Raw genomic sequence first — 12,965 nt, forward strand, 5'->3', positions numbered from 1 at the left:
ATCAGACAGAATTTATCAAGTGTTGGGGTCCGTTAGGGGTCATTCGCAACGTTTTCTCTCTGACCAATGTTATGCTTGGCTTTTCCGATGTCGGTTGTGTGTCGTCCGACGTATCACCGGCACTGGCCCTCAGAATTGGATGCTGAAGCATGTCAGATCCCCTACCAGCCTCCATTATTCTCTGTCCAATGCGTGGGCTATTCTAGCCGGTGTCGGAGGTGGGGCGTCTGACGCCGGTTGGCTTGTCGCCAACGCTAGCCACTTTCATCCGGAGACGTCTAGCATTCATCGAGTGCCAGTAACGCCTCTCTCTTTCTCTCTCTCTCTCTCTCTCTCTCTCTCTCTCTCTCTCTCTCTCTTCAAACAACTACATACTAGGGGGCGTCTATGGACTTAAGGAAAGTGCCCGTTGGTCACCTCAGCCTTCATCATCTTAATTTGTTTCTTGCTGGTATTCTGGAGGAGACACACTTTCCTTCTAACAAATTAGTTTCACATTTCTCATACTAGTCTTTATATTACTCACTTTACAACAGCCTATCGTCACAATGATACTGCTGAAGATGATCTTAAGAGTAACTATGAGCAAAATGGCAGAGTAAGCTACTGCATGACTTACAAAGTGGAAAGGGGAGACTGGCTTAGATCCTGGTAGGAGCACTAGTATGGACAGCTTTTCCTTTACTTCCAATTTACTCTTCATGCAGGTTTATCACCAAATTGGGGGCTTCTGTCCCTAGAAATAAGTCTAGGGTTGGGTTATAGATATGTTGGGCCTTTGGTCTCATGGGTTTTCTATGTAATAGGCGACTTTTATGGGCCTAAAGTTGGGGTACATAAGTTGCATACGGGATTAGCCCTATGCTTAGTTTATTTTCATGTTTTAGTGTTTTCAAATGAACCGGTTGAACCACTGGTCCAATTTAAGTGATTTTAGAATATTCTTTTAGGATAGCACCTTCTTAACTTAAGTTTTCTTTTAGGGACCACACCTCTACACGAATTTTAGAGAGGGAGTGTTTTGTATTTAGACTCAGCCAAAGATTAGGGATTTCCTATTCCTAGGCTGCATAGGAATTTAGGCCTTTAGCCATTATAAATAAAGGCAAACCGTGGGGCTCCTTTTGACCTCACTGTTTATGAAATTTCTCTCTTGCAAGCTGCTGCAACTGTTCTTCTACTGAAGATTTGCTTTGTGTATGATCAAAGCTGGTGGGATTGATGTGTGATCCAACTGACACCTTGCGGTGTGAAGCCCGGGTGGTTCGTTGGTGGGATTGGTGTCTGATCCAATCTACACTCTGCAGTGTGAAGCCCGAGTGGTTCTCTTCAAGTTCTAGTTTCAAGTTCAAGTTCCAAGTTCCAAGATTCAATTTTTATTCAAGCTACAGCCATTACAAGCTGCCACCGATTACTCCCTGCTACTGCAAGTAAGTGTGATAGCATCCCCATCTCCATACTTCTTCTAAACCCTCCACAGCCCAACCCTAATTTCCCCCTTTTGTTTTCTTCAAATTCCCATAACCTAAATCACTCACAGGCCTAATCCACCATCAGAATCACTTCAAATTCAAACCCACAGCATCCCCAGTACACCCCCTCCACTCAATCCAGACCTCTGCCCCAGCCCATTATCAAAATCCTAAATTCCCTCAACTCCCATTAAAACCCGAAACCCTAAATTACAGTCCAGCAACATCCAGCCATCATCAAACCTTCCCACTTTGGCCGAGGGACCCTTTCTACACCTAGAGAACTCGACCTGAAGCCCTTGCCCTAATTCCCCCTCTAAACCCTAGATTCTCTCACTTCACTCTTTTTAAAAACCCGAAACCCTAACTTGCTGCCATTAAAGTTTTCACTCTTCTGCTCATTAAACCATCACTGGACCAATATTAATAGACTCCCCTACTCCTGCCTAGCATAACCAACCCTTCAAACTCTAACCCTAATTTTGACCTAATTCCATATTTTACACCAATCGGACTGCCTGTTCATAGCAGATCCTGTAATATTGGTTCCTAGTGGGTATTCTACCAACCTAGGACTACATTAACTCTCTAATAAGAAGGCTCTTGTGATGGATTTCTATGAAGCTAAGGACAATTATTTACACAGGCACCTAGGCCATTGAAATATTTTCATGATTGGAGGAGGGGGTTCAATGCAAGTTTTAATCAATAAAGCTGTTGGTATTGACAATAGCATTCATGAATCATGATTGACCGTCAGCCAACTGGCTCCGTTCTCCACGGATTGGACATAGACCAGACATCACATAGATTGTCAATTCATATTTTGCAATTGATTGCAGCTGTTGCTCTTCTATTTTAAGTCCCCTAAGGCCATGATTCATTAGATGGTCCAAATATCACATCCCTGTATCACTGCTACTATCAGTCCAACAACCAGCACAACCTTAAGGCCCCTGTGATCATTTACAACTATCTGCCACTGCTGATGCAACTTCTAATACTAATAGAAAAAGGTTCTCTGAGAGGATCATTCCTTCGACTTCCACTTCTACATACTTAATAAGTTATAACAACAAGAATGCTAGTAAAAGTAATTTACTTTCCGAATTACACTCTATCATTATTTAATTACTTTCCTAATTTTTCCTCCTCAGATTTTTTTCTAAAAAAAAAATGTTTCTTATCTTCTGCTCCAACAAAAAAAAAAAAAACTGGAAGTCTGAAACTGAGAATGAAAGCGACATGCCAGCACATTCTACATGAATTTATTTATTTTTTTTGGTAAAATTCTACATGAATCAACCTTTGCTAAATGTCTAACGGATGAAATAAAAAACAGAAGGTAATCTTTTCAACCCCTGATAATTGTTAAGAACATGCGCTAAAGCCACTGGAAACCCATAAACAGTCAAAACACAGTTAGTGACACAATAATCAAAACCCATTAAAAAAAATCGCGGACTCGGGCTGCCAACAAGGTTTTCCATTCTGAAAAACACTCGATCGGGCGAGAATCTGGGAGAAGAAATACAAAAGAACAGCAGTTGAGTTAAAGATCTGAAGAATTACACTTAAGATGGCTCAGTAGAACGCCTCGAAGCAGTGATCGAGTCGGTTGGAGATATCCCTCGCTAAATCTTGAGAATCAGAGAGATTAAGCCCGAAATCGAGCATCAAAGTTGCCCACTTTGCTTCATCATCCTAATATACAAAAGATATATTTATACTTTCAGAGAAAAAGTATCACATTTATATAAGGTTTCGATTCTTTCGAACATATTATATGGGGTAATTGTGCTCTCTCTCTCTCTCTCTCCCCCCGTCCTCTCTCCATTACAGATGCTTTTGTGTTCTGCTGCGTTCACGGACACGCGGCAAAGCGTGAAGCTAACGTGTGGAGAGCGTGGCGTATGGGCCCTGCGTTTTATAGTTTTTAGTAGAAACTCATAAGTAGTCGACAATGTTTACGTCACTAAAGAGGGTTGCAGACTTGCAGTTGTCGATGATACATGGAAAGAGTTTTCGTTACCCACGCGATTCAAGGTTCACCACATCATCTTAGGGTTCAGAAAGCTTTATAGGGTTTTAAAGTTTTTCCCAAAATATTCTCTCGATATATTTCAAAAACACGTCAAGGAAGGGTGTCATTTGGTTCGGTTCTGGGCTATTGATCCAGATCCTTAGTAGTTCTGACTCTAAGGTGTCTAGATCATAATCTATCCAATAAGTTTACCTGATCCAAATATGAAACACAGGACCGTTAACTAATGGGTGGTCCGGTTCTAATTCCTAATCAGTTCCAAACATTATTGAGCCCAAAACAAAGACAATGAGAGTTTTTCTAAGAAAATCAGAGCTTCATCATACATAGATATAGTCTTGTAGAGCCCAAAATAAAACATTGATGCATATATAAGTAAGGAGACAGCTTTAAGACTATATGATTTCCATTTCAAACTCAACTCATATACTGATGACTTAAAGAGCGCCATTTAAAAGTCTCTAGCAATGTAATATTATTAATAGGTTAGGGTTTAAAGCCTTTTAGGGTTTCAGTATTTCTAATTTCCCATTCGATTTGTTTACATATCATCCAGTTCCAACGGTTTTGGTGCTATCCGGTCCTTAATGGGCTGTTGATTATGGAACCGTTGATAGACCCAGACCACTAGTATATCACTAGGACCAGATCCATTCCAATAAGTGGTCTGGTTCCGATTCTTGTCGGATCAATTCCGGTTTCCGATTCTGATCCTAAAGTGACACCCCTAATCTAAAGCTCCATGTTGAAAGGATTTCTAACATCTAACACATTGGGTATCAGAGCATGTTAGAATCTCTATTGTTGTGATATTTTCTCCATCTGAAGGGTGACATACACTCTTCGGCGTCGACAGCTTGTTGGTCGGTATCATCGATTCCTCGTCGTGAGTCATCCAATGAACTTTTTGTGTCGGTACTGACTAGTTTCTTAAGAAGACATCTCCTTTCCGAAAAAATGCTTTTAAGGGATTCCTTTCTTTTATAAATAGAGGACGTCTTCTTGGAGGCTTAGATATAATTTTCTAAGTGTTTTAAACTTCTCTATCTTTGTTTGCCTTATTGCATACTGTTTTCTAGAGTTCTATTGTATTTTTATTTGGTTGATTGAGCACAAGCTAATAGTGTTCTAACGTGGCTGAGTGAGTGCAACAACTATCGGAAGGCCTAAGGGGATGTTTTATCTTGGAGGTCGATTTTCAAGAACCCAAATTGCACCATAGGGAATGACGAATCGTTATCCCCTCCAATTCGTTGCCCGCTCCAATTCCTCACATAGGAGTGGAATGACCACCCTACCCCCTACCCGAACACACTACCCAAGGTGGGGTAGATTTTCTGCTCCTATGTGAGGAATTGGAGGAAATTGAAGCGGGTAACGAATTGAAAGGGATTATTATTCAAGGAGCGTCTTAAGGAGAATGACCAATGGCACGAATCACCAAGTGAAATTAGAAACTTAGAAAACAACTTTTTTAAGTGTTTAAAATAGGGAAACAAAAAAGTGTTTTACTTTCAGATGCCCAAGAGAGAGAGAGAGAGAGAGAGAGTGGAGGCTTTCATTAATGGTACTCGCATAAACAAATATTAACAGCTTGTGATGATAAATTATAAATTAACAACCCTCGAGTTGTTTAAAAAATTATACTTATGTTGATTTATTTTAATGAAAAATAGAGGTCATAAATCATACCAAACACATCTAATTGAACTCTTTAAATTAAGTTTGATGGACACATAAATCCAACACGAGGGGCATCTGAGGAATCTTGGAACAAGTACTTTTTCCCTTGGATTAATTGATGAACTGTTTAGCTGAAATTCATGATTTCACAATTTCAATAAGGTCATATTCTCCAAGACTACCAATTTTCAAAATTGAGCCCCTGATATAATTGTCTTCAATGTTACCTTGATGGATCGAGGGACTCAAACTTGTGTCTAACTCTTCATTCTGAAGAGAAAAATGCAACACCCAAGAAACTTGAGGTTACATCGATTCAAACATGTTACTTTTGTTAAAGGGATTCAACTGGTGAGGAGGTATGTTTGCACTTAGCTCTTTTTTTAGGTTGAAAACAGGGCTATTCATTCATGCGCGCCCAACGCCAAAAGAAAGAAAACAAGAAACATAGCGCATATAGCTAACATGTGATACACAAGGTTTTAAAATCGACAAGGTTCAGAAACCAGGGAGAGACATATGGTCCTAACATACATGTCATAGGCGGGACCGGTCAGGGAGGAAATGGGTAACAAACACATCGTAAGGAAACTCGTTGTAGACACAGCTTACATAATGAAGCGCATGCATAGCTTCTCTATGATCCTATTTTTTATCCTTGAGATCATTATCCTCTTATGATTTTCCTACTAGTTGAAATTTGATTGTTGATGACATGGAAAATTGAACACAATATGCATTTACCAATGAGAAAAGCAAGGATCATGCGCTATGGTGTCGATAATTTATGTAGAAGTAAAAAGAGAAAGAAGAGTAGGGAAAATTATCCTCTCCAATTCCTTATAGCCCGACAGTGCGGCAGTGCTAGGTGGAGATGCCGACATGTGGCAGCTCGGACACATGGCAGTGCTTGGATGTCTGAGCTGCCATGTGTTGGCATCTCCACCTAGCACTGCCGCACTGCCGAGCTTAAGGAATTGGAGAGGATAATAATCCGAAGAGTAGAGGGCGAGCCTTGGCACGACAGTAAAGTTGATCAATTGCAACTTGGTGGTTGCAGGTTCGAATCAAACCGTACAATATATTTATTTTTGGGTAGGTCCTACTATATCCTATTCTAGTGGGAAAAGGGAAGTGTGAACTAAGAGGCTTGAACCCAAGACCTCCTGGTAGGAATGGGCTTACACGCACCACACACAACCAAATGCGCTAGACACTTGTTCACTAAGGGATGGAAATTTCATCTTTCCACCAGTACTACTATAGTTCTCCCCCGCTTTGCAAAGAGGTTATTTCCTTACTAAAACCCACAAGCACTAGGTTGCAATAGAGCAACCTTACCAAGTAAACTAATAGAGATCAATTTTACAAAGAGACTATTTCCTGAGGGACTAAGGAGGGTCATAATATAAACTTTACATCCCCCCCCCTTCGCAAAGAGGCTATTTTCTGACTTAAACCAACGAACACTAAGTGGTAATAGAACAACCTTACCATTGCACCAAGGAAGTAAACTAATAGAGATTGGTTTTCAAACCAAACTGATTTTATCCTAAACCAAATCGATTGACACTAGAGTCTAGACTCTGGAGTATTAGACAGTCCTCGAGGTCTATGAGTTTTATTTCGTAATTCATACAATAAAATTGCATCCAAAAAAATAAAAATTCATACAATAAAGGAGTCAATTTCCATGATCGCCCCCGTCAAAATCGCAAATTAACAAGGAACCATCCATAACGGTTCACCACCGAGCCTTGTTGTCACCGAAATCCAACGATCCATGGTGAAATAAAATTTAAAATAAACATCCAACGTCAGCAAACAAAGCCCCCACAAAACTAGCCGTTACGAGAACGTCAGGGAACTAACGTTCACCTTTCTGATTTTTCACCCATCTATTGCGCCTCTTCATCTTCCCTCAGGCCTTCACGAATAACACAAACCAGAGGAGAATCCAAAATTGCTCATTCACCTTCCACTCTTCTCGCCTCCGAACCCTCCATGTACCAATAAAGAAATCGATTCAGCGATTTCCGATCATGACGACTCCTTCAAAAGATCAACATTTATCTCGATTCAAAGCTTCAGAGACTGAGAATTCCAATCCGAATCTATCGAGCAGAAGTCCTCTGCAGACAAAATCAAAGTCTCCGGTTGTCAAATCGACCAAATCGAAGAAATCTGCGCCAAAACTTTCTTATCAGATCGTTTCTCCCCGTACCAAGATTCAAGAAAGGAAATTTGTAGTAGCCAAGAAGAACTCGAAGACATCCAATTCTACTGTCGTCTCCTGCAAATGCAAAGAGAAGATGGAAGGTAATCACATGAAATGCCCTTGGATTGCTTACGAGAATCTCAGAGCGTCTCAAGAAGAGTTCTGGAATAGAAGCAGCATGGAACAGGATATTGACTTAGATGAGTCGCAGACGATCGCTGAAGTTGAACAGGAGCAGAAGACTGTTGAAAACTTCGAAACTGCTGCGAGTTCACAGGAGAAAGACATGGAAGGTAATGAATCTTCACCGAATGGATCAATTAACTACGATCAGAAGGAGTTTTCAAATGAAATGGGTGGTTCGAAGATCAAGAGGAGGAGGGAGAGGTTGTTAGAAGCAGCCCGAAACAGTATCCCTGAACCGGGTTTTGGAAGAGTTATGCACTTGGTCAAAGCATTTGAGAAGTTTCATTCAATTCCAAGTTATAAGGACTCAAAGGAGAACGAAGATGCAGAGAACGAAAGTATTAAGAAGCCAACGAAGTGGGCATTACCAGGATTGCAACCTAAGGCCCCAGAAACAGATGCATCTCCATCTTCTTTTAGTCCATCAGAGCTGTTCTGCCCAGCAGAGAATTTCAGTTCGGAGTCTAGGGTTTCTTCTTCGTGCGACAGCAGCCAAGGAAGGTTAGGACCTCAACATAAGATCAAATTCATATCCTTTGGTCCACTGTTATTGGAATGTTGCTGACTCTTTTTTGTTTCCCTTTTGTTCTTAAGCTTTACTTTCACAAGCAGGATATCTGGGGAAGGGGAAGGTCGAAGGATCAGGACCAGGAGAAATGTAAGAAATCTGGCACTCTTAACAATGAAATAAAGGGTATACTGTAATCGGTAATCTTATGAAATTTTTATCTATCAAGAACCTGAATACTGGTGCAATTTCAGAGCTCTGAATCCTTGGCGCCATTTGGTAGAAAAAAGTGGAAGAAGAAACAGCCCAAAGTGACCAGTCAGCAACCATTTAAACTAAGAACAGAGGTACATTGAATTAACCTTATTACTATTGGGAAAATGTTTTCCATCACGGCTTCATCTAACGTTAAACTACATCAATGTGGGTTATCTCATTTCAGCAACGAGGGAGGTTTAAAGAGGAAGAGTTTCTCAAGAAGATGCAGGAGATGATTATAGACGATGAGAGACAGCGGATACCAATTGCACAAGGCCTGCCATGGACAACAGATGAACCAGAGGTGAGGCTTTCTATTCACGTGCACCATAATAAGAAGAAGAAAATTCTGTTGTAACTAATGACTGTTCTTGGTGTATTTCTATACTATAATATCATCAGTACAAAAGGAATGCTTTGAGATCTGTTTCTCTCTGGTGTTTATGATGTCCAGGTCCAGGTACATACCAATGGGCAAAGTTCTTTGTTTAGCAAAACTGCAACTATATTCCTTTTGGTAGTGGTAGATGTTACCTCTGTCACATTTCAGTTGTAGTGGGATTTTCATCCAGAAATTGAATGACACAGTTCATTTATGAAATCAGGAAACATAAGATTGCGTATACAGTTCTGTCAAAATTATTAGCATTCATCCTTCTTTCCCCAGAGGAAGAAGAAAATGGTGAGATGGATACCACAACTATTTTCCCATACTTAGGAGCTTTGGTTTAGATTATAGAACTTCCTTTTTGGTGATTAGTTTGGAATAATTTTAACAGGAAACTATTTAAGGTCAATCCCCTTTTGGATATGACCACAGCCATGCTTTTTTAAAGTAATCAAGTTGGGGTTGTCTGGTCTCTGACTAATTCTTATTCATCAAAGGGAGGGGGGGGGGGGGATTTTTGTATACCACTATATTCAATCCTGGTATGGATATGACCTAAGTTATTTGGTGTTCCAAATAACTCTTGCTTGTCGAAAAGGGAAAAATGAGGAAGGAATTTTGGCGTATACTGTATGCAAGTTCTATGTGCTAATATTTAAGTGTTTACTGATGATTTATGATATCCCAGTGCTTGGTGAGGCCTCCAGTAAAAGAAAGCACAAGACCGATTGACTTGAAGCTACATAGTGATCTTAGGGCAGTGGAGCGTGCTGAATTCGATCTTCACGTAAGTTACTATCAATAAACACAGAATTCTATACTATGTTTTATTCATAACAGTGCTCAGTGTACATAAGATGAGTCCAGTGCAACAGCAGTAGCTAGCGATGACCATATAAAGAAGCGAAAATTTTGTTTCTGCTGTTATAGCAAAGGAAGTTTGACTTTGAACTCTAATTGCTTCTGTTTGATAAACTCCCAATAATGTAGATATAACATGATCTGCACCAATCCTCTATGGTTCTAAAATTTTAAACATATTCCTTATTGTTTTGTAATACTTGAGTGTATGACTTTACACTAACAATTAAAGAAAATATTTCTCTCTATGTCTAGGTTGCTGAGAAACTGAGCTTTATTGAGCAGTATAGACTAGAACGAGAAAAACAGCAGAAGGTAAGTGATAAATAAAAAAGATAGATTGAGTTGTGATAAAAGTACCATATGGTTTCATTTGATATACAATCTTCATATGTTTTCTTGTGACCTGTAGTTGGAAGAAGAAGAAGAGATTAGGAGGCTGAGAAGAGAGCTCGTCCCGAAAGCTCAACCCATGCCCTACTTTGATAGGCCTTTCATACCCAAAAGGTAAGGGTTAATCACATGTTATTTGGGGGATGTAACATACCATTTAAGATGTCTAATGTTTCAAACTAGGAGAGGACCATTTATCTGCGTCGTAGCAATCTCAAGGTATTTCTTCAATGTTTTGGCATATCGACAGAAAAGGTTCACATTTTTATGGATTTGTTGTTTTTTGGTGCTTTGTTTCGAAGGTCAGAGAAACACCCAACCATTCCTAGAGAGCCAAAGTTCCAAATTCCTCAGCACAAGAAAATCAAATGCATGTCATGGAATGACATCAACATCTATACACACCAACTCTGAGAGCTACAAGAGAAAGGATGATGAATGGCGAATAATAAAAGAGACCTTCATGTTCAGCTTTTCCTTGTCACTCTTCGGAAAGAACAAAGATTTTTGCATTTCCTTGTCCATTTGTAAGCAATGAAAATAATTTCATTTGTTGAAACTAATAGTAGTATTGTAACGGGAAGCTAGTGTTGCTTTACACCAGTGGTTAATGACCAAATTGAAAAATCATACTTTCTTTTTACTTTCTGTGGATGTAAAATCACAGGCAGTCAGTCCATCTGGCCAAGTTATGAGGTGGGTGGCTCCTTGATTTTTGCATGTAGAAGAATGACTCTGTTTTGCTTCCCATTTTTCCATTTTATCATAGTTATTAGAAGTGGAAACAGGTTCATGGGGGGATTAGTTCAAGTAAAAATATTCAAACTGCACAAAATAACAACTAATAGAAAATCTAATCATGCAGGTTTTCGTCTTAACTAATCTCCTAGATGGGAACAACCTACACCTACCGAATAACGAGTTCTGAATTTTTTTCCCCCTTCAAAATGGCCTCAGATGAGGTACATAAAATTGCATGTTTTGACGCTTATGAGTAATATAAGCCACCAAAAACAGAAGGATTACAGAAAACACAAAAGGAAATCATTCACAATGGCACAACCCATTACAGGACTGCATGGCTTAACAACACCTGAATGGGTGAGCCCGTTGAATGAACCAACCATGATGGAGTATCTTGTTTCCGCCCACCATTGATATATGAAAGTCCAGCCACTCTGGCCAAAACATGAGCTAATAACAAGATGACATTATGAGGTATATAATTAAACACCAAACATATAAAATTAGTTGTGTTTTACTTCTTCCTTTTGTTTCTTAAGAGAACACCAGACCTTTCACATCTCTCTGATCTCCAGACCAAGAGTTTTATTGCTGCCATAAAATTATTTTTAATACCCCTTAAGATGGAAGCAGTATAGCACATGAGTAATCACATTCATCAACGAATAGAAAGGTTTTTACGTTGATTTTCTCTGAATTTAATCAAGTTCAGTGTAGAAGGGAGATGTTCTTCATGAGATACAATATCATCTTCCCTCATTTCCTCACAATTTCTCGCTTTTTACTCCATTAAACATTGATCTACATTCCCTCTATTGCTTTATAATGGAGTTCATTTAGAATCAATTGATTTAAATATCGCTGTATTCCCTTCAATGCCAGTCTTTCAAATTCCACACTTTCCATTTACTCTTGTGGGCTTGTGATGCTGTAATTCTCAAACAAATCTATCTAAAAATTGCATCCCACCATACATGTCTTGCAAATGGACAATTAAACAGAGTAGCAGATATCTTTAGGCTCATGCAAGTAGAGAAGGCACAATTAACTTCCACCATTTGGATTCTTGAAGCCAGCTTCACCTTGGTGGGCAGTATTTCCTTGATGCACTTCCATGTGAACAGTGTTACTCTGGACCATAATCCAGAGTTTTGACCATGGGAATTCCCTATGTTCATTCATGGTCTTGATGGGCTTGATACATGAGGCCGGGTTCAGTCAATGTGGGTAGCCAACCTATGGTTTCTTATATGCTCCTCAGCAATGAAGTTGTAAGCATGGCTCATTGAATAATTCCCAGATTTTGATTTTGACGACAAGAAGATGAAATCTTGGCAATTTGATCTTACAAATCATGTCAGCAATGTCGCTAGAAAATAGTTCTCGCTGGAACCAGACCCTCATTTAGTATCTCCATAACAGAAAATTGAATTGGGGAAGAGCGTCTCAACATCTCACTTGATTATCCAGTATCCATAGCAATCATGTACATTCATTCAAAAAAGAGGGGCCAGAGGCCAAGAGAAGCAAATTACATATCACTTGAAGAACTATTTGTATCACAGGAGGATTGCGTAAGGGCTCACCGTGTGTTTTAATCGTGCAGCACCAACATTAATGGATTTTAATTGTTTTTAGTGAGATAAACACTCATGTTTGGAATTATAATTTATCTTGATTTCCAGACAAAAAAGAAGAAGAGCAACCACCAGCCTTTTATCAAAGGAAGATTCCATCCATATAAGTGCATTATTTCCTGTGAGATTTTCAACTTTATGCAACACCACAAGGACATGCGATCATACATGAAGGTGTATGATTGTGTCAAATTGGGGTTTCTTAAGAGCTATTTGAGGGAATTTATGGGTCTGTCACCAATGGTGTGGCTTTATATCAATATGTATTTCATCTGCAACTTTTTAAGGTTAAAAAAGTGAATGGATCTTCCTTCCTTTGGACACATCCAACCTCAGAGGACTCCGCCAAGGTGACCCTCTTAACCCAACTTTGTCTATCATTGTTATCGAAGGTCTTTTGAGACTCCTACATTTCAGTCGGAACAAAAAAATGCTGATGACATCCTCTTGTTGCTTAATGCGGATACCCACCATTCGACCTCTCTGTCTATCCATCCCCCTACTACCTGGTCTCCTCGCTCCATTTGAACGCTAACTCCCTTTTCCCGTCTGGTGTTTTGATACCATCAACTT

General features: G+C 39.6%; 1 protein-coding gene across 4 annotated transcripts; it reads left to right on the forward strand.

Annotated features, from left to right (window-relative positions):
* Positions 1-7,084: 7,084 nt before the first annotated feature.
* LOC122654312 lies at positions 7,085-10,612 on the forward strand. Of its 4 annotated transcripts, none has more exons than XR_006331892.1 (8): positions 7,088-8,104; positions 8,198-8,261; positions 8,366-8,458; positions 8,554-8,673; positions 9,446-9,544; positions 9,874-9,933; positions 10,031-10,210; positions 10,278-10,434. XR_006331892.1 is itself a non-coding variant. In XM_043848351.1 (8 exons), exons 1-8 carry the CDS (start codon positions 7,242-7,244, stop codon positions 10,423-10,425), a joined length of 1,506 nt encoding a protein of 501 aa, XP_043704286.1. In that variant the 5' UTR covers positions 7,089-7,241; the 3' UTR covers positions 10,426-10,612. The 4 variants fall into 4 exon arrangements, 2 of the variants coding, with proteins under 2 accessions (XP_043704287.1, XP_043704286.1); XR_006331893.1 differs by having other exon boundaries at positions 10,031-10,195; XM_043848351.1 differs by having other exon boundaries at positions 7,089-8,104; positions 10,031-10,125; positions 10,314-10,612.
* Positions 10,613-12,965: the final 2,353 nt, after the last annotated feature.

The sequence above is a fragment of the Telopea speciosissima genome, chromosome 3, assembly GCF_018873765.1.
Source record: "Telopea speciosissima isolate NSW1024214 ecotype Mountain lineage chromosome 3, Tspe_v1, whole genome shotgun sequence".
Taxonomy (NCBI): domain Eukaryota; kingdom Viridiplantae; phylum Streptophyta; class Magnoliopsida; order Proteales; family Proteaceae; genus Telopea; species Telopea speciosissima.